The sequence below is a fragment of the Dermochelys coriacea genome, chromosome 8, assembly GCF_009764565.3.
Source record: "Dermochelys coriacea isolate rDerCor1 chromosome 8, rDerCor1.pri.v4, whole genome shotgun sequence".
NCBI lineage: Eukaryota > Metazoa > Chordata > Testudines > Dermochelyidae > Dermochelys > Dermochelys coriacea.
This window is the reverse complement of record NC_050075.1, coordinates 71,345,469-71,370,314: the sequence shown is the minus strand read 5'-3', so window position 1 is coordinate 71,370,314 and position 24,846 is coordinate 71,345,469. Positions and strand designations below refer to the sequence as shown.

At 39.9% G+C, this 24,846-nt stretch overlaps 1 protein-coding gene across 2 annotated transcripts in view; it reads left to right on the top strand.

Moving 5' to 3' along the window:
• PALMD (palmdelphin) overlaps positions 1-24,620 on the top strand; it is a 37,680-nt gene extending 13,060 nt beyond the window's left edge. Inside the window, exons 3-8 of one of the 2 annotated variants that reach the window (XM_038414964.2) lie at positions 4,054-4,184; positions 15,125-15,239; positions 16,342-16,375; positions 16,474-16,587; positions 17,441-18,538; positions 24,498-24,620. In XM_038414964.2, coding sequence (XP_038270892.1) covers positions 4,054-4,184; positions 15,125-15,239; positions 16,342-16,375; positions 16,474-16,587; positions 17,441-18,538; positions 24,498-24,541 — 1,536 coding nt within the window. In that variant the 3' untranslated portion in view covers positions 24,542-24,620. Of the gene's footprint in view, positions 1-4,053; positions 4,185-10,108; positions 10,434-15,124; positions 15,240-16,341; positions 16,376-16,473; positions 16,588-17,440; positions 18,539-24,497 lie in introns of those variants that run through there. The other variant, XM_038414966.2, reaches the window with a different exon arrangement.
• The last annotated feature ends 226 nt before the right edge of the window (positions 24,621-24,846 follow it).

The window sequence follows — 24,846 nt, the reverse complement described above, 5'->3', positions numbered from 1 at the left end:
ATTATGATCATTTAGTCTGACCTTCTGCACAATGCAGGTCACAGAATCTCACCCATCCACTCATATTCTGGCATAATCCCAATCATCTCCTTTCTGGTTACAATCACACATCTGATCATGCCAAGACCAAGACACATTCATTGACAGGGCTTGGTGAAACAGTTACAGAAAGAGGATTGTGCTTGCCTTGTCAGATGTACACTGTCCTCTCTCTTGTTTTAAGTCTCTACCCCCATTGCAATAAAATGATGTTCTGTTACTCAAATTTATCAAATGCAAGTCCAATGGAGGCTGCATTAATATTTAGAGCTGAACAAATAATTGGGGGTTTTTGGGCCAGTGGCCAAATTTAACCCTTTCCCACCAAAAAAAAAAAAAAAAAAAACCCCAACCCAAATTGGTTTCTTTGAACCAAACTGTGTTTTTTTGTTTTGTTTTTTCAGTTTTTCCCTCAACAAACCAAATATTAAAAATTGTTTGGGGGTGAAAAAAATTTTGAATGGCAATTCAAGAGTGACATTTTGCACTGAAATAGTTTCAAATATGCTGAAATCAACGGTTTTGACCAAAAATAAGGCAAGGATTTGGGGGGAGGGGTTTGGCTGAAATGATTTGCCAAATTCATAAGGTTCTGGTCACTCCAACAGTGCCTCTTTGAATATTAAATTTGTTAATGTAAAGAAATCCACCCAGCTCTAGTAACATTTTCTTTGCCCTCTCTGCACTGGGCCCCCTTCTTAAAGGTAGGGTCCCAGAGGCGATTGCTAGCTGTGGAGTTTTTGGCAGCACTACTGTGGTGGAGTTGTACTGCCTCGGAGTTGAAAAAAGGACCAGGAGGCTCCAGAGCTAGTTTGGAGGCACAGGGCTTCAGATTCTGCAGGCAGATCCACAGCTTAGGGAGGCAAAAAGAGCTGGCCATTCTGCCATGGGGAGGGGCAAACCCCATCCTTGTGCTCCACAAAGGAACCATCTTAGGAAAATACTGCAAGGAGAATCTCACAGATCCTCAATCCACATTTCCCCTCCAGTGGGTACTTCCATGGAAGAAAGTGAGGGATCCAGGTGTGCGTTAGCAGTCAACGTCCACCTTTGTTACATGCGTACATGGAAAAAGTTTGAAATGGGTCTTTTGTTTGCACTCTGTCCTCAATATACCCTCTGTCTTCAGCTGCCCTCCATCAACAACCCTACATCTAGTGCAATGTGACTGAAAGATTTTCAGAATCAGCCCAGTCCAAAAAAATGGGTTGTGTGCCTTTCTTCTTTGCACAAGCACAGACCTAGCTTCTTTTGGTGGCTTAGTGGTGAACGAAACGAATCCACTTCCTGTTCAAACAGTTGTCATTAGGAAGCCGATGCTGTGCTGCCAAAATGAAGGAAGCATTTGTCAAGTTACAGATTGCTCACAGAACACAGCAAGGGGTGAGCAGACTAGGGGTCAGCCAAGGGCTTCAGTACCCACCAACATCCCAGGGGTGGCCTCCAATCTTAGGCTGAAATATTATGTTAACATAAAAGTCAGTCAAAATGCCAGTTTAACATCTATTCCTAGGTGTTTTCACTAGGCATTTCAATATTGTCCTGCAAGGCAAGAGGCATTATCCATCTATGGCCCATACCAACTGAGCACTTCACAAATCTTTGCATTTCTCCTCATACCACCACTGTGAGGTAGGGGAAAACTTATCTCCATTTTTCAGGTGGCGAACTAAAGCACAGAGAGGCTAAGTGACTTGCCCAAAGTCACACAGGAGGTCTGTGGAAGAGCAGGAATTTAATTCAGGTTTCCCAAGTCCTAACCATAGGACCATGCTTCGTCTACCACATCTGCATCGATCAGCAGCAGGTTGGAAAGATATAGGGCATGCAGTTCCTAGGGAGGGAAAGGCTACTCCTGGTTGTCTTCCGCAGGACTACTCTTCCAGGCCTTCGAAGTGCAAGCACATTGAATTTGGCTTGGGGAAAGTTTCAAATGCTGATCAGCTCCTCACAGCTCAAGCCTATTTCTATTTGAAAGTGAATCTACTCAGTGAAGGAAAATGTATATATGGGTGAAAATATACTTGTAGCTTCTTAGATGCACTTTGACAAATTAACACATTTCCTCTTATTTATTTTAGATTTCAGTGTTGAGTGTCTACACATTGCATTCTAGAGGTCTTTCATTTACAAAGTCTGGGCAAGATTCTCTACACACAGTTATGGGGATTTGCACTTCTCTGGTGTGCAAAGGAGCCATAGCTTTCACAAACACCCCATAGAGAATTCACCTGTTGAAAGGGAGCTCCCTGCTGACATAAACATGCCAGATCTGGGCCCTGTACCCAATGCATCCTTCCCCACTCCCTCAGTCTTCCCAGCACAGGAATGCATCAGGGTAGGAATGGACATGCTGAAACATATCTCTAACAACCCTACACCAGTGGTGCAATTTAGAGGAGCCCAGCAGCTGCTCTAAGTTGTGTTGTGACCAGAGCAGCTCCTGTTCCTGCACCAAGCACAACACCGGCATAGGACAGACTATAGCCATCTGCCCCAAAACAAGATCTCAGACAATGGGAGTAATAACCGAGTGTGCTTTATAATCCTCTGCAAAGTGGATCAGCAGCCACTTCATGCAGTTGACAAATATATAAATGAATAAGTGACTGAGCGCACCTTCTGTGTGATCAATTCACCAGCTCAAAAAAAACATAAGTCTGTCTTTCATCTGTGGTTTCTGTTTTAATTAATTAAGGCTCATTAACAAGTGCAAAAGTCCAAACACCTGCTACTAATGCATGGTTCCACTCTTTAACCAGCCATGAGTGCCACTTCATTCCACAGGAACTGGGATGTCTCCATCTGTACTGCTGTGGTTTTATCTTTGAGGGGTTTAAGGTTTAGCCTTACATTCAGGAGGCTATGGTGGGACACCACCCTCAAGCATGCCCCTTCACAGCTCACTACCCTTTTACTGACTTACAATGATTTACTCCTATACCAGAGTACTCAAGGTTAGGATTCCTGCTTTCTGGGACTTATGTATTCATTGTCATACAGAGTCCAAACTCTCTAGCCCCTCAGTACCCAGAAGAAGGGCAGACGTAATTCAGGCAGGCCTTCTCTTCTAAATTCAGGAATCCTACCGCCTCCCCCTAGGTCTCTGTAATAACTTAAGTAGGCTTACACTGTTTGTATTCAAGAGTCCCACGTCTTATCTTGGGGTCTGCTTTAATAATTCATTCCTTCCAGTCCTGCACTGGGAAAGCTCAGCAGGCAACAGTTCTCCTATTTTTAGGAGCTCCTCTAAATAACCCTTGCAGCAGGAATTTTGCACACACAGCAGAAGACTGACACAATGAGAAAAGGGCAAGGCAACCTGGGGCTCTAGGCATGCCCTGATACAGGCCACTCCCCAACATCATGGCTCCACCTTTGCAGCCCCACTCTCGTACCACATTCAATCTCCAAGTGAGCAAGTGACACCTCTCAGAGCTATTGTTTCAGGCTGTCTGCAGACTCGGGCAGTCATCACTTTGTTGACAGTTTCAAAATTTTCTTTATAACGATCCTGGCAGGAAACTGTCATTTAAAAATAATAATAAAAAAAAAAAAGATATAAATACAGATGTAATCGCATGACTTCAGGAACTGGGGCTCTAGGCATGAGCCTATAGTACATATGATTTAATGCAGCACAGAGTAAAACAAAAAATTTCAAAAACTGGGTTTACAAATGTTAGCCACACAGCTAATAAGTGACATGTGATCTGCTCGCCTGTTAATTCAGCCCATCTGTAAAGCAGAATGATTGATAATGAAAATGTTTTGCTATTAATTACTCTATTGTTCAACCAATCTCTAAACAACAACAGTTTATTCTTGTTCATTTATATTTCTATTATGGGAGTCCAGATGCCCCCCCATCAGGTCTCATTATGCTAGGTGCTGTACAAACACCTTCAAAGACATAGTCCTTGCCCCAAAGAGCTTACAGTCTAGGAAGCAGATAGGGAAAGTTAATGATTAGCATTTTTTAAACACACTTGTCTTTATCTTTCCTGAAATTAGAAAAAGGCCCTTCGGGAGAAATGGCTCTTGGATGGTCTGAGTGCTCTCACTCCAAAAGAGCAAGAAAATATGCAAAAGCACAATAGGGAAGACCAAGAACGGACCAACGAACTGGAACAAAGCATCCTCAGGTACAGCACAAATTTGTTGTGGCCCTCTGTAGTCATTAAAATGGTTCATTCTTAAAAGCATGAAGAAAAGGAGAGGTCCCACCCTCCATTGTTACAGGTAAAATGAAGCATCAGCTAAGGCTAATAATTTGCAGTGTTTTATTAAATTCCAGTGGTGCAAGACAGTCTTTAAATATATTCCAAGGGCTTCTACAACTATCAGAAGTATAGCATGTGGGTTTGAAAGTCATTATTCCTTCAAATCTATACAATACCCCTAAAGGATTTGTTTTTCTGACTCCAAATTCACCATTCACTGTACTCTACAGAAGCAAGCACCGGCATGTGGTTTTTGCTCAGAGATGCCAGCAGTTGAATGAATATTTTAGTAAATCAGATAATGCACACTTAAAATTAAGATAACCAATAAGTTCTTAATTTTAGCTAAAGAATATGTAGCCTTCAAAACTTGACCCCTTGCAAAGCATTCCACATCACAGTATAGTACCTCTAAGTCATGTAATCATTCGTGTCCTGTGATTATCTCCAGTCATGCTCTCACTCATAACCAATAGTGTTAAGCACGTCCTAAATTTAATCCTCAGAACCCTCCCGCAGAGTCCTTCCTTTACCCTTTTGCTATCTCATCGTACCAGTGTTTCTACAAATCTCACAGCTTGGCTCTCCACCACATATAGCTATTTTAAAGCTACATAAGCAGATTCAGACATGGTGGACCTATTGCATCACAGGCATGTTCTTCAGGATTGTTAGCTGCATTCACTACTTCTTGACGGCTCTGGGGTTTGTACTGTACACATGTTGTCGCTCCTCTGTGGCTAGCAGTATCAACATTTGCCCAGTGAGGACTACAGCAAAGATGAAGAGCTGTTTCTTTAGATCCACAAAATTGCCTTGTCCCTGGAGCCTTGATGAAGCTTCTTCCTACCTTATTTTAATTTAACAGCATCTTCATCTGAAGAGTCCTCTTCCTCAGCTCTCCTCCGCCGCCCACTCCTTTGGCTAAATTGCCATCAAGATTATCTCCCATCCACCTCCTCTCTACTTCTTGTCTTATTGGTACAAGTGATATTTGTTTGCTGATGGGCTGCACTGCTGTGCCAGCTTGTGATCCATAATTAGACTGATTCCTTCCATGAAACACTTTTCTCAAGGAGAATCACGTTTTGAGTACATCAGTGGAATGCTTTGTTGTGGTGACAAGGGTATAGCTGCCTCACTGGTTGTAATTATGAAGACCCAGTTAAAATGCACCATCAGTGTATTCCACTGACAATGTGATTTTCAAATATTGCGGGCGCACACACACACACACGGAAGGATAGGCTCAGGACCAAGCAGAGGACACACATCATGCTGTGAGCTGCTCTCCTACTGTTAAAGCCCCAAGGAATCCTGTTTCTCTGATATACCAGGAGGAGATTTTTTCCAAGGCTCGCTGACTTTCAGTAGGAGTGGGGCATCTAACTCCACTTTGAGCCTTTGGGAAAAAGGAGGGGAAAAAAAACCCACCCCAACCTAGCCTCCCCAGCAATTTTTTTAAAATGCTATTTTTAAAGCCATAGAATCAGGTCAAGACTCTTCCTATTTTTCTTTCTCCTCCCTGTAGCAGTCCTCTACACTGTTTCAAATTCATTCAGTGACACCTAAATAAAGAACAGTGCCCATATCCTGCAGCTCTGTGAATAGTAGTAGAGCTAAATTGAGAGCTATTGACTCCTGACAGATTAAATGACCCAGGCACCCCAGCGGAAAAGTACTGTAACTCCAGAGTATAAATCCAATTTGTCACCTGATGAAAGTACCTTAAGTGCTCTCTGTGCCTGAGTCATAGTATCTGGCAGGTCTCATAGCAACAGTTGCTGCAGGTCTCCTGCATCCTATCAGTAGAGAGGACTTAGAATGAGCATCAAAATAACACCTACAGTATTAGCTCAAAGCTTACAGCAAGTTTTTAAATCCTTATAATAAATGGCCAGACTATTACATTAAAAAAAAAAAAGACACTACATTCTTAAAATTGACTGAACCAGGTTTCTAATAAGGTTAAATCCTATTAGAATCACCTGTGTAGTGATGATATTTTTGTATCTCTTACTATACTTAATTCCTAAGGACTGTTAAGGATGTTGCAGGATCTCATTATGGAGTACATGCTGTCCTTTGATGCTGCCTTTATTCAAAATATAGCCATTATTTCTTCCTGGACAGGAGGTTGTATACACTGATAGTACACTTTCTTTTGCACCATATGGAACCTTTTGATTTCATATCACTTATTGTTCTTACTATAAAACCAACATACCGTAAAGGAGAGAACCTCCCCCCCCCCCAAAAAAAAAAACCAAACCAAACAAAACAGAATTAAATACTTCTTTATATTTCAGGATTAGATTGGATTAGAATCAGAGCCCCTACTTTTCATTCCACGTTGAATACAAAAGTAGACAAGGGGTAAAAATTTCAGAAGTGCCTAAGTGACGTAGGCTCCAAAGTCCCATTTTCAAAGGTTACTTAGGCACATAGATGCAGGTAGACTCTTAGTGAGATTTTCAGAAGTACCTAGGCATCTAATTCCTATTTACTTCAATAGGAGTTAAGAACCTAGATACTTCTGAAAATCCCACTAAATGCCTATAATTTAAAAATATGGCCATTAAGCTCCTAGCTCACTTAGGCACTTTTTGCATCCTAGATCATATTTTTACCAAAGCCTAGTTTGTGATTCTGGTTCAGATGTAGCCAAAGCTTCACAGCAACAATAATTCTCATGAGATTTGGCCCAGAGATGTTGAAAAAAAAAAATCTCACAGCTGGCAAGCTTTCTACCATTTGGAAATAAAACTACATAAAACCAGCTCATAGATATAAATGTCATCTAATCCATAATCTAGATGGGATTCAGCCTTGAACCTGAGCCCAAGAATAACCCTCCAACACCGATCCAAAGACTTCCTTGTCCCTAGCCCATCTCTGATTGTTTTCTGCAAGTAAATGTAAAAATAATGGAAAACTATCAAATAGCTTAGTTAGAGAATACAAATATCCATTATATTCCTAGTGGAATTTTAGCCTGAGAGTTTTTAATTATTTCCACTCTATCTTCACTGAAGATCTATTTGCAAATCCCTTCCCCAAACACAGTGTTTTCCTGTATACCAGGAAGTCAATTTTTAAAAAGCTAACTTCTATTTCTGTGCCTGTACATTGCAGGTTCGAGCAATTGTAAAAGCAAATTTGAGCCTTCGGTTGTTTACAGGCATGATTAACATGCCGTGGGTGTCTAAGCACCTGACTCTGACCACAAATCAGTTATTTAGATTGCAAAATTATTTCAATTGCTCCCACAGTCATTTACAGATGCAAAATCAGAAGTTTAGTTAAACTCAAGGTGAAAATTTCATCTGAAATGTTCACTGCCCCACAACATTAAAAGCTTATTCTCCTCATATTAGGCTACTTCATTTTGCTACTCATGAATAGTGGAACTCAGAACTGTTGCTGATTTTGTATGCATCCTTGTGGCAAGTGACCTTTTGCAATGTGGACATTTTCACAGCTCTGTGCTATTATTATTTGCATCATCTACTTAATTTTGTTGCCCAGCTAACTTCTCCTTCCCTTTGACCTTTGTTTTCAAGCACTCTTAGATCATTTTCTCCTCCAGATGATTTCCACTTCTTCTTGATGCACATACAAAATATCCTAGCTTTAATTGGAGTGCAAAGAGATCCTGACACAAATGGCATGAGTATAAAACTGCCAAGGGAAATGCAACACAGGGAGAGTCACTGTACTCTTCTTAAAGCGAGAAGATCTAGTTAGGATGTAATGCTACTTAAATAGAATGAGTGTCAGTAAATATCACTTAGTTTTGTTTTGAATATGCTGGGTTTGAAAGAATGTAGAAAGGAATCAGTGCTATTACTCAGCAAAAATATCTCCCAAAAGATATGAGCGAACTGAAGTGTAGAAGAAATCACACACACAGCTCTTTCACATAACTCACATTCTTTAAGCTAACACATTTGGCAGCCAAAGAACTACATTCGAAACCATTGTAAAATACTGCAGGAATTGCCCAGAGCTCTGAGCCATTGTGTTCTCTCTCTGCCTCAGGAGGAGTGGGTTTTGCTGGAGATTAGAGTGTGTGTCAGCTCCCACCCTGCCCCCATAATGTGTCTTCCTCACCAGCCATCTGGACACTCTTCCAATCTTCACATGCCTAGCATGCAAAAGCCAGTGAACTCCAGCCCCACAGCTCCTCAGAGATGTCTTTCTTCAATGCACAGCCCCATCACTGCACATTCACCGAAAATACTACATTTGTTGCTCCTTTAAACCATCAATACATTTCAGCTCATTAATGTAGCTGGTATTTGACATTCTTATTTCAGTCACAGCACTGAACTGGTTTATGGTAAAGGTAAAACAAGATTCCACAAAAAGCCATAGGTTTAAGTGATACCAACTACTAGGAGTAAAGGTAAAAAGGTGTACAAACAAACAAACAAAGGTGTACAAACAGTGGTAAGAATACACTTTCTAAAGGGCACAGACTTAATTTAGCAAGTTGTAGTCTTCATTCAAGGTAGCTTCCCCACCAATATTCCTTTTCCAGCAATAGCTGATTAGCTCATAACCAGGCCCTGTTCTTATATCTCAAAGTCTGCCTTTCTTTCCAGGGTCAAATTGATCCCCTGGGGTTCAATCTGCTGTCTCCTCCAGGAGACCAACTCCATCTTGATTAAGGTGTCCCCTGGTGTATTCCAATGTGATGGGTCCTGCTGCTATTTTACAATGCAACTGTCCCTATAGCAATTCCCCATGCCAAATGACTGGGAATTGTCCTTCCTTTTGTTTACCACATACGTAAATTGCAATCCCATCATCATTGATCAACCCTGCTTTGTTTGTATTCAACTCCTGGGCGTACTTGTTCTCTACTTTGTTCAAATACAGACTTTACAACCTAATATCAGAAGCCACCCACACTCAGCCTTGGCACATACATTTCACAAGGATATCATTGACCAGTCTGTTGTAACTTGCCAAATGATACCTCACAAGGCATATTTTGTATAAATATTTATTGCAATAGTGTGTAGGCTGTGAATACAAGGGTACCTAGAGTCACACCCAGATCTGATATAATGTAATTTAATTCCCAGAGAACTTAAAAGACAAGAAACAGGAATCAATCTGAAATGATTAACACTCCAGGAAGTACAAAGGAATAATGAGATGGTGTTAGCTGTTGAAAGCATGATCTGAATATCATCAAATTCTAATACCACAAAATAGTTGGGGTTTGATCAAACTGTAACAAGCTAAAACTCCATGCAGAGCAAAACATAGCATAAAAGCATTAAAATCTTTGAAAGTGAAAGCCTCACCATCTTAGTGCTGATCTACAGATAGCCTTGTGTAGGTGGGCCAGAGAGGAGAGAAAGTGTAAGAAACTCCCCCTCATTTCACCACACCTGCTAAGTGTAGTTCAGCTGTCTGCACCCAGGAGCACAAAATATAGTGACCTCCTAGCACTAACCAGGCCAGAATGGGTGTGGCTATGGTCCAACCTTCCTGCACACTGATAAGTGCTTGCAGGAGAGCACAGTTACACCTTTTAAAAGATATAGCAAGACCTACTCCTGATCAGACTTCCCAGCCCCTCTGTTCTGTATTATACAGGTATAATAGCTACCATTGGTGGAGATCTAGATATGCTTTAAAGGTTTTCAGGACCTTGATATACAAGAAACACCTAACTATTTACATGAGCACCTCACAATCATTAATGGATTTTATCCGCAACACCTGTGAGAGGTAGGGAGCCATTATCCTCATTTTACAGATGGAGAATTGAAGCATGGGGTAGATTAAGGCCCAGACCACAAAAAAGATGTAGGCACCTAACTCCTATTGAAATCAATGGGAGTTAGGCCCCTAAATACCTTTAAGGATCTGGGCCTAAGTGTCTTGCCCAAGATCACATAGGAAGTCAGCGTGTGAGCAGAGAGTTGAACCTAAGTCTTACAAATCTTAGTGTAATGTCCGTTCCAATAGCCCACCTTCCTACCACTGTGATATAACTGCCTATCCAACAGCTCTGAAAGAGAAGACAGATACACTGCTCATGTGCACACTTGCCACTGAGTAACACTGTATTATTGAAAATCCCAGAGAAAGAATTTTACTGTTCATCTGAATGTCAAACTGGAGAGTGGCTGTCACATGTACTACCAAGGGGTGAGTTATTCTGTGCTTCTCTTTCTTTCTCACTCTTTTTAAAGAAAAACATGTAAATTCCTTTAAGGAATATTGCAGCATTTCTTCAGCTCCTGGTTTCTTTCTGCAGTTGCAGGCAGATTTCATAGTGAATGCATGCATCTTTCCCTCTCATCCCCCTAAGGGGCCTCCAGTTTGAAGCATTTCTTTTTTGGAGTGCCTAGTAGGTCCCTTCAAGGGTTAATTTGTGCCTGTTAATCATTTAGTACACAAGCAGGATTTCTGGTTTTTTAGAGAAACGAGAGAGTTCCGTTCTTTGTACCAATACTGAACAATTAACAGTGACCTGCACCAAAACTGCAGGCGAGTAGTTCAACACTGAGGTTACGGGCCAGAATAGCACTCACAGTATCTATCCCATAATACTCTGTTTACATGGTAGAGGTTACAGGGCATAAAGCCACACATTCTCAGCTGAGGGTGCAAACTGGCTGCAGAATCAGGTAGACATATTTTGTCACTTAACTGGACAGCTTGGTTGCAAAAAAGGTTCATTCTTAGTAGAATTAGTTGCTAGACAACTTATTTAAAAAAGATTACAAACAACATAATGTTACCAAGCACCATCCAGGCAGTTGGGAATATCCAGGATACTCCCAATTATCCAAATAGCGATGGGTACATGGATTTTATTCAGATACTCAGGAATTTGGATCATTAAGAGGGCAGGAGCCATTCAGCAGCTGAGTGGCCTCCCCTGCAGCCTGGGGCTTGTCCTCTGCCTCTTCCTCACAGTCCTGACCAGGGGTTTCTGCTCTGCCCACCAGGACTGCAGTCTTCTCTGCACCTTGCACCTGCAGGGATTGGGTGTCCCCAGCCCGGTGGCAGCCAGGAAGCCCTCTGCAACTCTGCTGTAATGGCCCCACTTACTCATTCCTGTGACAGTGGTCTGCCACAGGAGCCATTGAGCAGCAGTGTGGCCTCCCCTGCCACAGAGTCTAGTCCTCCTCCTTGCAGTCCTGGCCCAGGGTCTCTGATTAATTATTTGAACCCCTGCATTATCCAAATCCGTCCCTTGTCCCCAAGCATGAGATACCTGCCTTCTGCAGCACACATTTCATGCTGCAGGACAAGGAAGGGGCTCAGATAAGGGGAGGTTCGGATAATAGGGTTTCAGAAAAATAGAAGCTGTAATTTATGAAGGGAAGTTATGGCTAGATGGAGCCCAGAGCTGCTAAAATGTTGGCCCTCCCCGAACTGACTTTTCCTCTCTTTCTGGTATCCTCCAGCCAGACTCTTGTCTTTCTTCCACTCCTGGGTCCTTAATCTTTCTTCCAGGTGAGGCAGAGCTGCCTCTCCCTGCAAGCAGCAGCAATCAGCTGTGTACTGTACCGTTTCCTGAGTCAGTCACTGCTCTGATTGGTCACCCTCTGACTTGAAGTGCCAGTTCCAAAGATCCTGCCTTAATCTACTGATAGAAATGGGAAACTGCCTCGAGCCCTGAATGTTACCCAAGGGCAGATGGACAAATACCTACACCAGGTATTTAATATCAGTAGATATGCCCAGCTTCCCTACACCTGAAACCTGTACAAAGCAGTGAAAACCTCCAAAGATAAGTGCCCCATAGCAGCCAAATTCCTCTTACAGCATACGTATTTTAAAAAAAAAAAAAACTAAGACGGGGAAATAGTTAAATATCAGAACTTTTTTTTCCCCCAAATAGAACATTTAAATATTTCTAAATCAGATTTTAAAAAAATAAATTACAAAAAGCTATTCTGGCACAATTTTCAGCCTCTCCAGCTATGCACGCGAATCTTTGGACTCATGCAGCATAGGGCTTTTGCAAGAATGCATCCCTACAAGTTTCAATATGCAAATGTAGAAGAGTCTTTGCAAACTGACCCTAAAAGTTTTATACATAAACATGAAATGGCAGAAACAAGTGCAAAAGCAATTATTTTAGATCCAGATCCAATGCCCACTGAAGTCAAGGGGAATCTTTCAATGAATCCAGTGGAAATGTACCTATGGATTTAGTTTAGGACCATAATTATTGTTCTCTGTTGTGGGCTCGAGTATCTTATAGCTGGGCTGGTGAGAAAACAAGCCTTCCTTTTCACAGAAAGTTACAAAGTTTCAAAACCTTCATGACAACATTTTCCTCAACTCCAATCCCTTTCTGTGAAACATTTCAGTTTTGACAAAACAGCATTTTTGAAGGTAAAAAGTTGTGCTGAAGTGTTTTTGACCAGCTCTAACATACAGTTCTGCACAACAACAACAAAAGAGAGAGGGAGGGAGAAAAGAATTGTGATTCCCTATAGATATACAGGATGTAGAGAGAGGCCACACACAACTAGTAAGAAGACAGGGTGAAATCCAGCATAGACCAAGAGATGAATTCTTTCAGCTGGGTATCAGTGTGCCTCTTCTGAAACAATGAAGGCTTTAAAAGCACTCAGACAGCCAACATGTCTGGCAGGGAGGCTATTTTGGGTTAGTACTATTGAAATCTGGAAGGGAGATAGCAGGATCTCCAGTAATGGAAACACTGTCTTATTAATACCCAAATTTAGTTTACTAAATATTCATGGAATATCTGTACTCTTTGCAAAACACAGTGGTATTTTAGGTTTATGCTTGCATTGTAACTAATCTGCTTACAGAGGCCTTTGGTTACAGCCAGGCATGACCCAAGAGACTTTCCTTTAATAAATGGACCCCTTAAAATTACCTTCTTGTTACAGAACACCTAACTCAAGTGGGAAGAAGGTTCAGAAAGGGGATGTCATTAATATCCCACTGACATATATCCTGCTTATTGAAGCTGACAAGCTTCTCTCACAAACTGACTGGCTGCAATTATGAGGACATTACCTTGTACGCTTGAGGCCCTGCCTCAGCAAGCACAATAAACATTGTTTAGCTTTCCATGCTGCCTGTCTTTGGTGCATTGAATCAGCATTTCTGGGTGTATTACAGTTCTTCTGAAAGAGAGATACTTCCAGAGATGTGGAGCCAGCACTTCTTCCACAGAGCAGGATGTATAGAAATGTTGAGTTATAATGGTAAAGGGCATATGGCAGGAAGGAGCATTTTAGAGACCATTGATAGCCGGGACATGGCTTTGTAACTCCATCTATTTAAAAACGGTCAATGTTGTAAAGTTGTAGAAGGTACGCATCCAGTTCTCTACTTGTACTAAGGTGTGCCACATCTAAAACCCCATCTTCACAGTACTTTGCATTTATGCATCACCCTTCCTTTCACAATTAATCAAGCCTCATGCAGTAACATGCCTGGGAGTCAGGTATTGTTACACCCTGTTTATGGATTGTAAAGTGAGAGACAGAGATGGGGGGAGGGTAAATGTTCAGATCCCACCTTCTACATGTGGACATGCATACGGAGGAGCAAGTATTAGACTATTCATCCCCCAAGCCCCTTGTCACTCAGTATTTGTAAATCAGTTGTACTTGGTCCCAAACAAATGAAAGTGAAAGAAGTAAAGCTTTAATCCCAGACTCTATAGAAGTTTTTTGTACATGGGTGGCTTTGTTTTTGCCAGATACACAATTAACAATGGTTGGAAGGATTTGTGCTAGTATAATACTATTATCAACACAATTATGATTTGTAACAACAATTGTTTTCTAAATTGAAATAATTACACTGAAGAAAGATAATGAGATAACTTTATTGGTTTACTTTAGTCCTACAAAGTGAACTTTAGGTATTTGTAGCTGTGTTTTAGAACTCAAACAAGTGCTCATAATCCCAGTTCCACTGTGTGCCAGCTACAAGGAACAAATGCAATTTTATCTCCAAGGGCAGCAGTTTAGCTCTCTGTATCTTCCTCCATTCTTTTGAGCTCACTTCTGCCACACTTACTCACACAGAGTAGTACCTTACTCCACAAGAAGTCCAATTGAAATCATTGCCGCTATTTATGTAGTAAGGAACTAATCCACATTATGTAAAAATTGTCAGAATCTGGCCCCTTAATTATAATCTTGTAAATTGTTTATAACTTTCCTACCATCAAGCAATCAAATTGCTCTGCTTGTTCTAGAACATGGGAGAATGGTGATCCAGAACAAAGAAGTGAGCAAATAAACACATTCACCCCAGTCTGTGAACTGGTCTAATATGTTAAGTCATTGTTATATGAGGAGGTGAACACCATTTTAGTTTTCAGAGTAGCAGCCGTGTTAGTCTGTATTCGCAAAAAGAAAAGGAGTACCCGTGGCACCTTAGAGACTAACAAATTTATTAGAGCATAAGCTTTCGTGAGCTACAGCTCACTTATGCTCTAATAAATTTGTTAGTCTCTAAAGTGCCACGGGTACTCCTTTTCTTTTTACCATTTTAGTTGTGATAATGCTTGATAATGAGAGAATTTAGTTAAAGGTGAAGAAATCCTCCCCCCACAGCTCTTCTAAAACAAGTTAATAAAGAAACTTTACCAGAGTGCCTTAATCTGCTTATTTTCAAAGTATCCTCTGAAGAGATCTGTGACAAACAGGCATATTCTGATTTCATACCTTCCTAAATCAAGAGCAAATCAGTTTCATCAGTGTAAAAATGGTGTAAGTGTGAGAGGAATCAGGCCCATCGATATGTCTATAGGAAATATACCGAAAGCATAAATGCATTTTAATACATATTCTTTAAATATTGTTATATAAAATATATTATACTTGCAGACTTGAGAAAGAAATTGAAGCTCTGGAAAAAGAAGAGATGAAAATCTCAGTTAATGAACAGGCAATTTTAAAGAAGCTTAAATCAGTTGAGAGGACAGCAGAAGATATCTTAAAGGTTGGTGTTACAACACTTCAGAAAACAGGATTCTTTACTAAAATCTATTTGTTATAAGAATGAATTAAAGAGGAATTGAATGGATCATGGGACTGATAATGAGATATGGGGTATTTCACCTCATTAGTTCAAATCTAACACAGAAGAGTGACCAAAAGATTACACTATCCAATGGCTACATGATCTATATGGAAAGAGTTTGGTGGTTTCATCCCATTACTCTATGGAAAAAATATCTACAGCACATCACGAAATCACACACTGCAATTGGCAGCTTTGCAGGCAATCTCAGCAGAGAGGGCAAGGAATGAATAACAAGCATGGACACTGAGCTATCTAAACCCTTGAGGTGGTCACTCCAAGCAACTATATTGTGACAACTACCTTGTCTCTCCGTGGGAGAGTATCGTGGGATTGACAGGGCTACAGCTACACTATATTGTGCACCTGTCATAGATCCTAAGTGCACTTACAATAAAAATTGTATGGTACCATTAATCATTAGTCAGCTACGCTGAAAAAATGTCAACAGCATTTTTTAAAACCCTCTTATCTCCCTCTTGAAATAAAAGAGAAGCCTTAACCCATAACTTCAGGAAAATCCTAGCTAAACATATTTTCAGCAATATGCCTGAAAGTCAACAAACTTGGGGCCAGAGTGCACAACACTTGCTCATGCAAATAGATTCACTGACTTCAATGAGATTACTCACATCCACAATTGCCCTTTGGCTTTGTCAGCTCCAGGGGGAAAAGTAATTCCTGAAGTGAGGGCCCTCCACTAAGAACACTCCGTCCTCTACACTCCAGAAGTACAAATCTATGGGTTGTTCTCTAGTGCCATGGGAAACTATGAGAGAGGCCATCAGGAGCCAGACTCTAAGGGAATAGATAAAGCATGCTGGCAGAGTGGAGTGGGAAAGCTTGCCCCACTACTGCAACTGTCCTGTTGAGAGGTTGTTTCCATTTCTAGGTATCTTCCAGTTCAAACTGAGCTACACAGAAGGTTAAAGAGTTGTGCAGTAGAAAAGTCTCTATGTTTTGAGTTAATTTCTTAAAACTGCAATAATCACATATCATATTTGTTGCTCTTTCTTCATAGTCTGTGAAGGCACCTAAAGCAGGAATTCAAGAAGGTATGTTCAACAGAAGCATTTTATATTTAAAAAAAAATGTTTGTTGCATGAAGCCAATGAAAAGTACTGTGGATCTCCTATTTATTTATTTTTAACAGAGCCAGTGGACTACATATATACTAATATACCCGACCTTCCAAAATCCTTCAGACCTTCTGCACTGAAAAGGGCAGGACAGGCAGGAACTGAGGATGATGAGGAAAACAGAAGAGGTACAGATTGGTAGTAACTCTAGAAAGAGTGCAGATTTGTAATGGTTCATAAGCCTCTTAAAAAATTAAAGCTAACTTATTTAGGGAAAAGATAGACTACAGATAATAGGCATAATTCTCTTCTTACTTACACACAGTAACTCCATTGTAGTCAGTTGTGTGGCACTGGTGTACCATTGAGAACGAGGCCCCATTTTTCTAGCACTTTCATCCAGCACTGACTTACTGTACTTGATGTAACCCCTATCTGGTTCTGATGTACATAATGCATTTTCTATGAGCAATTATGCCTGCTGAGTAACCCAAATCTAACCATCCCCTGACCTCCACAAAGCTTCCTATCTCCCACTGCCTTTAAGACCAAGACTCTACTCCTGCATAGTATTACACTCCCTCAATTCCTATTGACTCCCACTGCTCAGCACCTTGTAGGAGCTGGCCTCATGTTTAACCTGGCTTTCTTATTTGGTGTTGCATATTAGAGCCTCAAATAGCTGATTTTCTATCAGAGATGAGTCCCAACCAAAATATTATTTCTTAATATCTTCAAACTTTGAGGAGGTTAGCAGGGGATAAAGTGGGGGCTCAATCTCAGAACCCAGATCTGGATTCAAATTACAAGGTTGACCATTTTTGCTATTCTATGCTGAACCAAAAGCTTAGATCTGAGTGCATGCCTCATTCTTTGGTGCCTTAGACTCAGGATCCAAATTCTGTGGCACAGGACAATCTCTGCTGAAAATTGGACTACGAGATTTGACAGTTTATACAAACCACCTATCATAAGGATAAGATCTAAATATTTATTGCAGCTACTATGTTATCAATGTTAAGTTCTTATTTCTCTTAACAGCATTGTTTGCCATGGAAATTAAAGTTGAGAAAGACATGAAGACTGGGGAAAGCACAGTTTTGTCTACCATACCTCTTCCATCTGATGAGTTTAAAAGTACAGGAGTAAAAGTCTATGACGATGGTAGGAAGTCAGTCTATGCAATGTGGTCCAACGACAGCGTAACACACAATGGCATAGATGAGCTTGCACCTGTTGAAGTGGAAGATCTTTTAAGAAAAGCGACTGAAAAAAATGCTAAATCTCCTACAGAGTATCATGAGCCTGTGTATGCAAACCAGTTTTATAGGCCAACAACTCCCCAGAAAGACAAATTAGTTCCTGGACCAAATTTGGAAGACACTGTTAAAAAAGAGACTAATGAACTTGGCAATCATCAAAACGAATCTTTCTATAACAAAGGCAACAGGCAACATAATGAAGAAAATGGTTTTGATCGTCCCAAAGTAACACTGCCAAAGTCTCCCTCTCCGGGGTCTCAGCAAAAAGAGGGAAAGGTACACATTAGTTCAAAAAACAGGATAATACATAATGACAAAAGAGGAGTTCTACAAAAGGATTTGGAACCCTATCAGAAGACAAGAGAGAGTCATTGTGAGGCAATGTTTATGAACTCAGAGAATACCAATGAAAAGTCTCCTGTAACTCAGGATGCTGATGAAGATGTTAGGTACAGCATTGTTCAAGCTGTGCCATGTTATGTGGATGATACAGAACCTGTTACAATGATTTTCATGGGTTATCAGCATGTAGATGATTATGAAGAAACAGCAGCAAACAAAAACTTGTCCAGATATGATGGAATTATCCGTGCGGAACTGGTTGTCATTGATGACGATGATGAAGACAACAGCAAATCTGAGAGACCATCGTATCATCCTGTAGGCCACTACAGTCAAGTTTACCAGCCACCCAATAAGCAAATAGCAGAAGTTCCACAGAGGATCCTGGAGGACAACCTAGGTGGAAACATGAATAAATCATCCCACAAAAATTCCATATCACTGGAAGAACAAGAAGAAAGTTTGAGCTCTATGTATCATACTCATCTTGACGGCCAGCTATCTGGAGATGGTACAGAGGATCCCTCGTTAACAGGTAATAAAAAAGGAAAGTCATGTCACTGTTGTTCACTCATGTAACAACTGATTGCATCATTCTTTTTTTCAACTAACAATCCTTTTCACTTTCCCATTCTTCTGCTGTCTTATGGACAATTACTGGTCAATGTCTTTACTCTTTTTATTTGTTAACGTATGCTAATCTGAATTTTTAGTACTGTGGAATGCTTTTTTCACCTTCAGCAATGCTCTAGTTGGCATATTTTGAAATAATGATCATTTTGAAAATTAATTTCCAAAAACTTATTTCCATAATGTTCAAAGATTAAAAAAAATGAAACAGAAATTTAACACTGTTGATTCTTCTAGAAATGCCAATTTAAAATCCTTCTTTTGACATATGATGTATAAGAATATATTCACTTTGCTTCTCGGTGACTAATAGCATTACTTCTTACACAATGTATCTCCTTATTGGGACATATCTGTGCCTGTGTTCTAACTACTTCCTGTATAATCTAATTTATGCCTTAAATTAGAAAGACTGTTTAGCAAGCTGCTTTACATTCTTCTTGGATCAATTTTGCCTACCTTGCCTTGACTATGTTTATGCAAATTAATGTTTTTTCTAGCTTGATTTATTTAGATATTTTTATAGTTTTTAAAATATGACAAAATGCCATTTTCCTGTCTGTATATTAACTTCAGTCTGTCTCTATTGTCTATCTATCTGTCTTTATTTATTAAAATACTGTACTTTTTTCTAATCTGTTAACATATACAGTCTTGCACTCTTTCTTGCTGTAAAATTTTACAAAAATGTTAAAAAGAAATCCTCAAATAGCAATAGTTGTCTATCAAAGTAAGCTAATATGTTTTATATTTATACTATAATTTAGCTATCAGTGAAATATATCTAAAGAATAAGAGGAGCATGTTTCAATCAACTGGTAAAGGTTATATTACATTTAAAAGAAGAAGACATCATAATATAACTCAAATGTATTCAATTGCATCTTGATCCTGTACCCCTCCCACCCTCCAAAATTCCCAGTAGTTTTGATTGCAGAAGATATGCAAGATTGGACCTTAGCTAATAATCCACTGGTGATCTAGCAATAGTTAGAATGTTAGGAAAGGAGTAGCAATTTAAATGGAAATATCTCCAGAGGACATGGATACTTCATTGTAGCAAGCTAGCAATTTCAAGTAATATTGCTTGAGTATCACTGTACTTGAAGAAGCTTCTGCATAGCTATTGTGAAAGGATGCATTCACTTATTTCATGTTGGCATGGTGCGTTCATGTACCATACAGCCAGAAATTTTAAAGTTTACTTTTCTTTCACTTCCAGAAGCTGAATTTCTTTTTGCAGATAGAAATACACTCACAGGCTGGTTCTGCCTCATTTTAACACTAAACTAACGATTATTTCAATGGGAATAAGGCAAGCCTTAAATGTATTAAAAACATAAGAGAATCTGCTCCATTCTTTTAAACCATTTTTATCTTTGCCTAATTCCACTGATTTAAAATTTGTATAAGAGAGAGGAGAAACAGGTCATTGGATGTAATCCTGGCCCCATAGACATCAATAGGAGTTTTGTCATGGACTTCAATGGGGACAGAATTTCACCCCCTATGTGCAATACTATCTCTAACAGCGTATTTTAAAGTTCCCAGTGGAACATGGGGAACAGGGCCACATCCCTCTCCTTCCCCAATCTTTTTGTCACCAACCCTTGCCCTATTAGATGGTGGAAAAAGCCAGGAAATGACTAATTTTTCCATACAGCCACACAGTCATACTGGTAGTTCTAAAAAAGAAACAAAACTATGAAAACCTCTTATATCCAAAGTAACAATGTATTACAAAGGGCTACTGCTTAGAGAAAGAAAAAAAACTGTTTACAAATCAATAATTCTCTCAAATCCAACTACCAAATTCATCCTGGTAACTCCACTGAAATCCATGGAGTTTCCCCAGGGATGAATCTGGCACATTACCGCTAATTGTTATCCCATTGCAAGCTCCTGTTTTGTGCTTTAGACCAGTAACTCTGGGTCAGATGCTACAGTGTAGCATAGAGAGGAAAACAATCAACTAGGCACTTGAGGGTTGAGGAGCCAATGGTAGCATGTGCACACGAAGAACATGTAGCAGGGACTCTACTAAAAATGAAGGGGAAGTGGATGGCAAATGAGACTAGGGAACAGATATCTTATGGCAAAATTAATTTGAAAAGAATCTCCAGAGTAAGTTGTTGTAGAGGTTAATGGTAGTCAGGGACAGCTCAGAGGCACATGAGCCATGTTCTCTGCTTATGTATATGGGGATCCATGGGTTTGAACCAGCTTCTTGCACATCCCCATGCAGTACTAGAATTGCAGAACAAACCCCTCCCCTTTCCACATGACAACCATACTTGCTTCCCTCTGAGAATGGTGGTGTACTCATGACCCCAAGGTACAGTTGCAGTCTACTGCTTCCATAGGGTCTAGCCCCAGGATTACAACTTCTATTTTTTTTTTAAAAAAAAAAAATCATTTTCTTCATTTAATTTCCAGCATGTGAATTTGGCTCATGCAAACATTTGTAGACTCAGGGAAAGGAAAAGTACTTAGGCATACCCAGCGAGTAGTATGGGATCATGGTGCCCATGCTCCACCAATATTTAAGAATGTGGGCCCGGCTCCACCAATGTTTGGGCTTACCATGCTTCTGGGAGGACCCGTGCTTCAGGGGGACTCAGGATCCCAGGCAGCCTGGGGGATTAGCAGGGGGCCTGGCAACAGCAAGTGACCCAGCCGCAGCGCGCCCTGCCGGCTCCCAGTGTCACTCGGGGAGGGGGCGGAAAGAGGTGGGGGAAAGGCTTGTTGGAAAGGGTGGAGTGGGGTGGGGAAGGGGCGGTGCAGGGGCAGGCTGGGGCTGGGTTGCTCCTCAGGTCATACAAATACAAATACAAATAAATATTTAGGCTGAATAGCAGGAAAATCTCCTACCAGTGATCTTTAATAGGGTGTAGAATATTCTGTCAGGAGAAGTGGTGAAAGTCTGGGCCTTTTGGCAGGGAGTTGGACGGGATAAACCAATTTTTCCTTACCCATTACTTTGTTATGCAAGGGAAACAACTGATGTGCAACTACGTTCATGTGGCAGAAAGCTGTATGCAATAAAAACCTCAGTACAGAAGAAAAAAAAAAGTGTTCCACCCTAGTTCTGTAAAGCAAGGGGCAACATACATCCAGGCGGTCAAATTACATTTTTAAATCAAGTGTTTAACTGATCATTCTTCCAAACCACAATAGGATTAGTCATCCAAAATTCCTAGATCTGAAGGTGGCAGCCACAGAGCCTTCAGACTTTGGCTTCCCCAAAGCCTAATCAGGATTGTGGTCTGCTAAGCTTGTTTTCCACATAGACGTAGAGTGTAGCATACAATTAGCAATAACTTTCAAGTTTAAAATGTACACTCAGTGGCTCTCCAAGGACACTTGTTGATTCTCATAAATCAGATAACAGCTGACTAAATCCTTGACCCCACTTATCTCGCAGTAGATGAAGCTAGGCACTGGGAGAAAAAAAACAAACAAAAAACCCCACAGATCTGTGACTGAGTGATTTTCAGATGAATAGGTCAAACAGTTGTAGAGCTGACAACTAAACATCCACTGTTGCTTTTTCAAAATTTCTATAATAGACTCTTTAAATAAAGTATTATATCATTGTTTTAGAAAGAACCTTAATATTTAAGCACCTGCATTTCCATTGTAATTTTGAAATTAGCTACAGCACCTCCAGTCACAATTATAATATAGGCCCTTAGTACTTAGAGAAACCACATTACCGTGAGAAATTGAAATTAGGGTAAGATTGTGACATTGCTGCCCCAGTCCTACTCCAGTGTGAACAGAATCAAATCTTCTATGTATGTTAATCCAAAAGAAACAGAGAAGCTTCCAAGTGTTTAAACTAGGGCTGTTAAGCGATTTAAAAAAATTAATCGCAATTAATTGCACTGTTAAATAATGGAATACCAATTATTTAAATATTTTTGGATGTTTTCTGCATTTTCAAATATATTGATTTCCAGCTACAACACAGAATACAAAGTGTGCAGTGCTCACTTTATATTTATTTCTGATTACAAATATTTTCACTGTAAAAAAATGTATTAAGTGAATTGAAAAATACTAAGTACTGTAGTACAATCGCTTTATCATGAAAGTTGAACTTACAAGTGTAGAATTATGTACAAAAAATTACTACACTCAGAAACAACACAATGTAAAACTTTAGAGCCTACAAGTCCACTCAGTCCTATTTCTTGTTCAGCCAGTTGCTCAAATAAGTTTGTTTACATTTGCAGGAGTTAATGCTGCCTGCTTCTTGTTCACAATATCACCTGAAAGTAAGAACAGGCATTTACGTGGCACTGTTGTAGCCGGCGTAGCAAGATATTTACATGCCAGATGCACTAAAGATTCATATGTTCCTTCAAGCTTCAACCACCATTCCAGAGGAATTGCGTCCAGCCTGATAATGGGCTCTGCCGAATAACAATCCAAAGCAGTGCGGACCAATGCATGTTCATTTACATCATCTGAATCAGATGACACCAGCAGAAGGTTGATTTTCTTTTTTGGTGGTTCGGGTTCTGTAGTTTCTGCATCAGAGTGTTGCTCTTTTAAGACTTCTGAAAGCATGCGCCACACCTCATCCCTCTCAGATTTTGGAAGGCAATTCAGATTCTTAAACCTTGGGTCAAGTGCTGCAGTTATTTTTAGAAATCTCACATTGGTACCTTCTTTGCGTTTGGTCAATTCTGCAGTGAAAGTGTTCTTAAAACGAACAACGTGCTGAGTCAGCATCCGAGACTACTAAAACATGAAATATATGGCAGAATGCAGCTAAAACAGAGCCGGAGACATACAATTCTCCCCCTAAGGAGTTCAGTCACAAATTTAATGAATGGATTTTTTTTAATTTTAAAAATGAGCATCATCAGCATGGAAGCACGTCCTCTGGAATGGTGGCCCAAGCACAAAGGGGCATATGAATGTTTAGCATATCTGGCACATAAATACCTTGCAATGCCTGCTACAAAAGGCCCATGTGAACACCTGTTCTCACTGTCTAATGAAATTGTAAATAAGAAGTTGGCGGTAGCAGCATCTCCCATAAATGTAAACAAACTTGTTTCTCTTAGCGATTAGCTGAACAAGAAGTAGGACTGAGTGGACTTGTAGGCGCTAAAGTTTTCCATTGTTTTGTTTGAGTGCAATTATGTAACAGCAAAAGAAAAACCCAGAACCTACATTTGTAAGTTGCACTTTCACGATAAAGAGGTTGCACTACAGTACTTTTATGAGGTAAATTGAAAATCATCTTTTATCATTTTACAGTACAAATATTTGTAATAAAAAATATAAAGTGAGCAATGTACACTTTGTATTATGAGTTGTAATTGAACTCAATATATTTGAAAATATAGAAAAACATCCAAAATTTTAATAAATTTCATTGGTATTCTACTGTTTAACAGTGCAGTTAATCACAATTAATTTTTGGAGTTAATTGCACTTAACAGCCCTAGTTTAAACTAAACCACTAAGTGAAGGCTATAAACAAAGAGTTTAGTTTAATTATTCACATTTTCTTTTAAACTTGTCACCTATCCAATCAAGAACCATACAGCTGTTAGCTGTGCATTAAATTAACATTAAAGAAAAAAAATTAATAAGCTTTGAAATTTAGCCCAGCTATCTTCTAAAAGTGTTAATGGATTCATTCTCTGTACTTTGTCTGTGCTGTGAAATTACTAATCCTTTCTACTAATTTCTTTCTATAATACTAAAATAATGCTTAATCTGTTGGATCTAACCATTTGGGGTAAGTGCATTCTTCCTTATTCTAAACAAGGAAATTTTGATTCAGAAGCAGAAAGCTAATCATACTATTCACTGAGGTTTTCTGTTCTCTTTTCTATCCACAGCTCTGAGGACGAGAATGGCAAAGCTGGGGAAAAAGGTGATTTAACAGCTGGAATGACATGGAACTCACATTTAGGCTTTATTAATCAAAAGAGAACAAAGTTAAGACTTCCTTTATGCCTGTTTTTCTGGACTTCAGGTTTTGTTTATTCTAAAATGTAAATGTGTATTACATATTACACATATGCAGCCCTGTCCCTCCGCAGAGACCCAGTGACTTCACTAGGATTCTCCCCAGACATAAGGGGGCATCTGCATGGATAAACAGTGCAAATCAAATCCTGGAGTCCTTACACCTAAATAGAACTACTACTGACGTCAATAGGAAATTTTCCTACATAAGAACTGTCA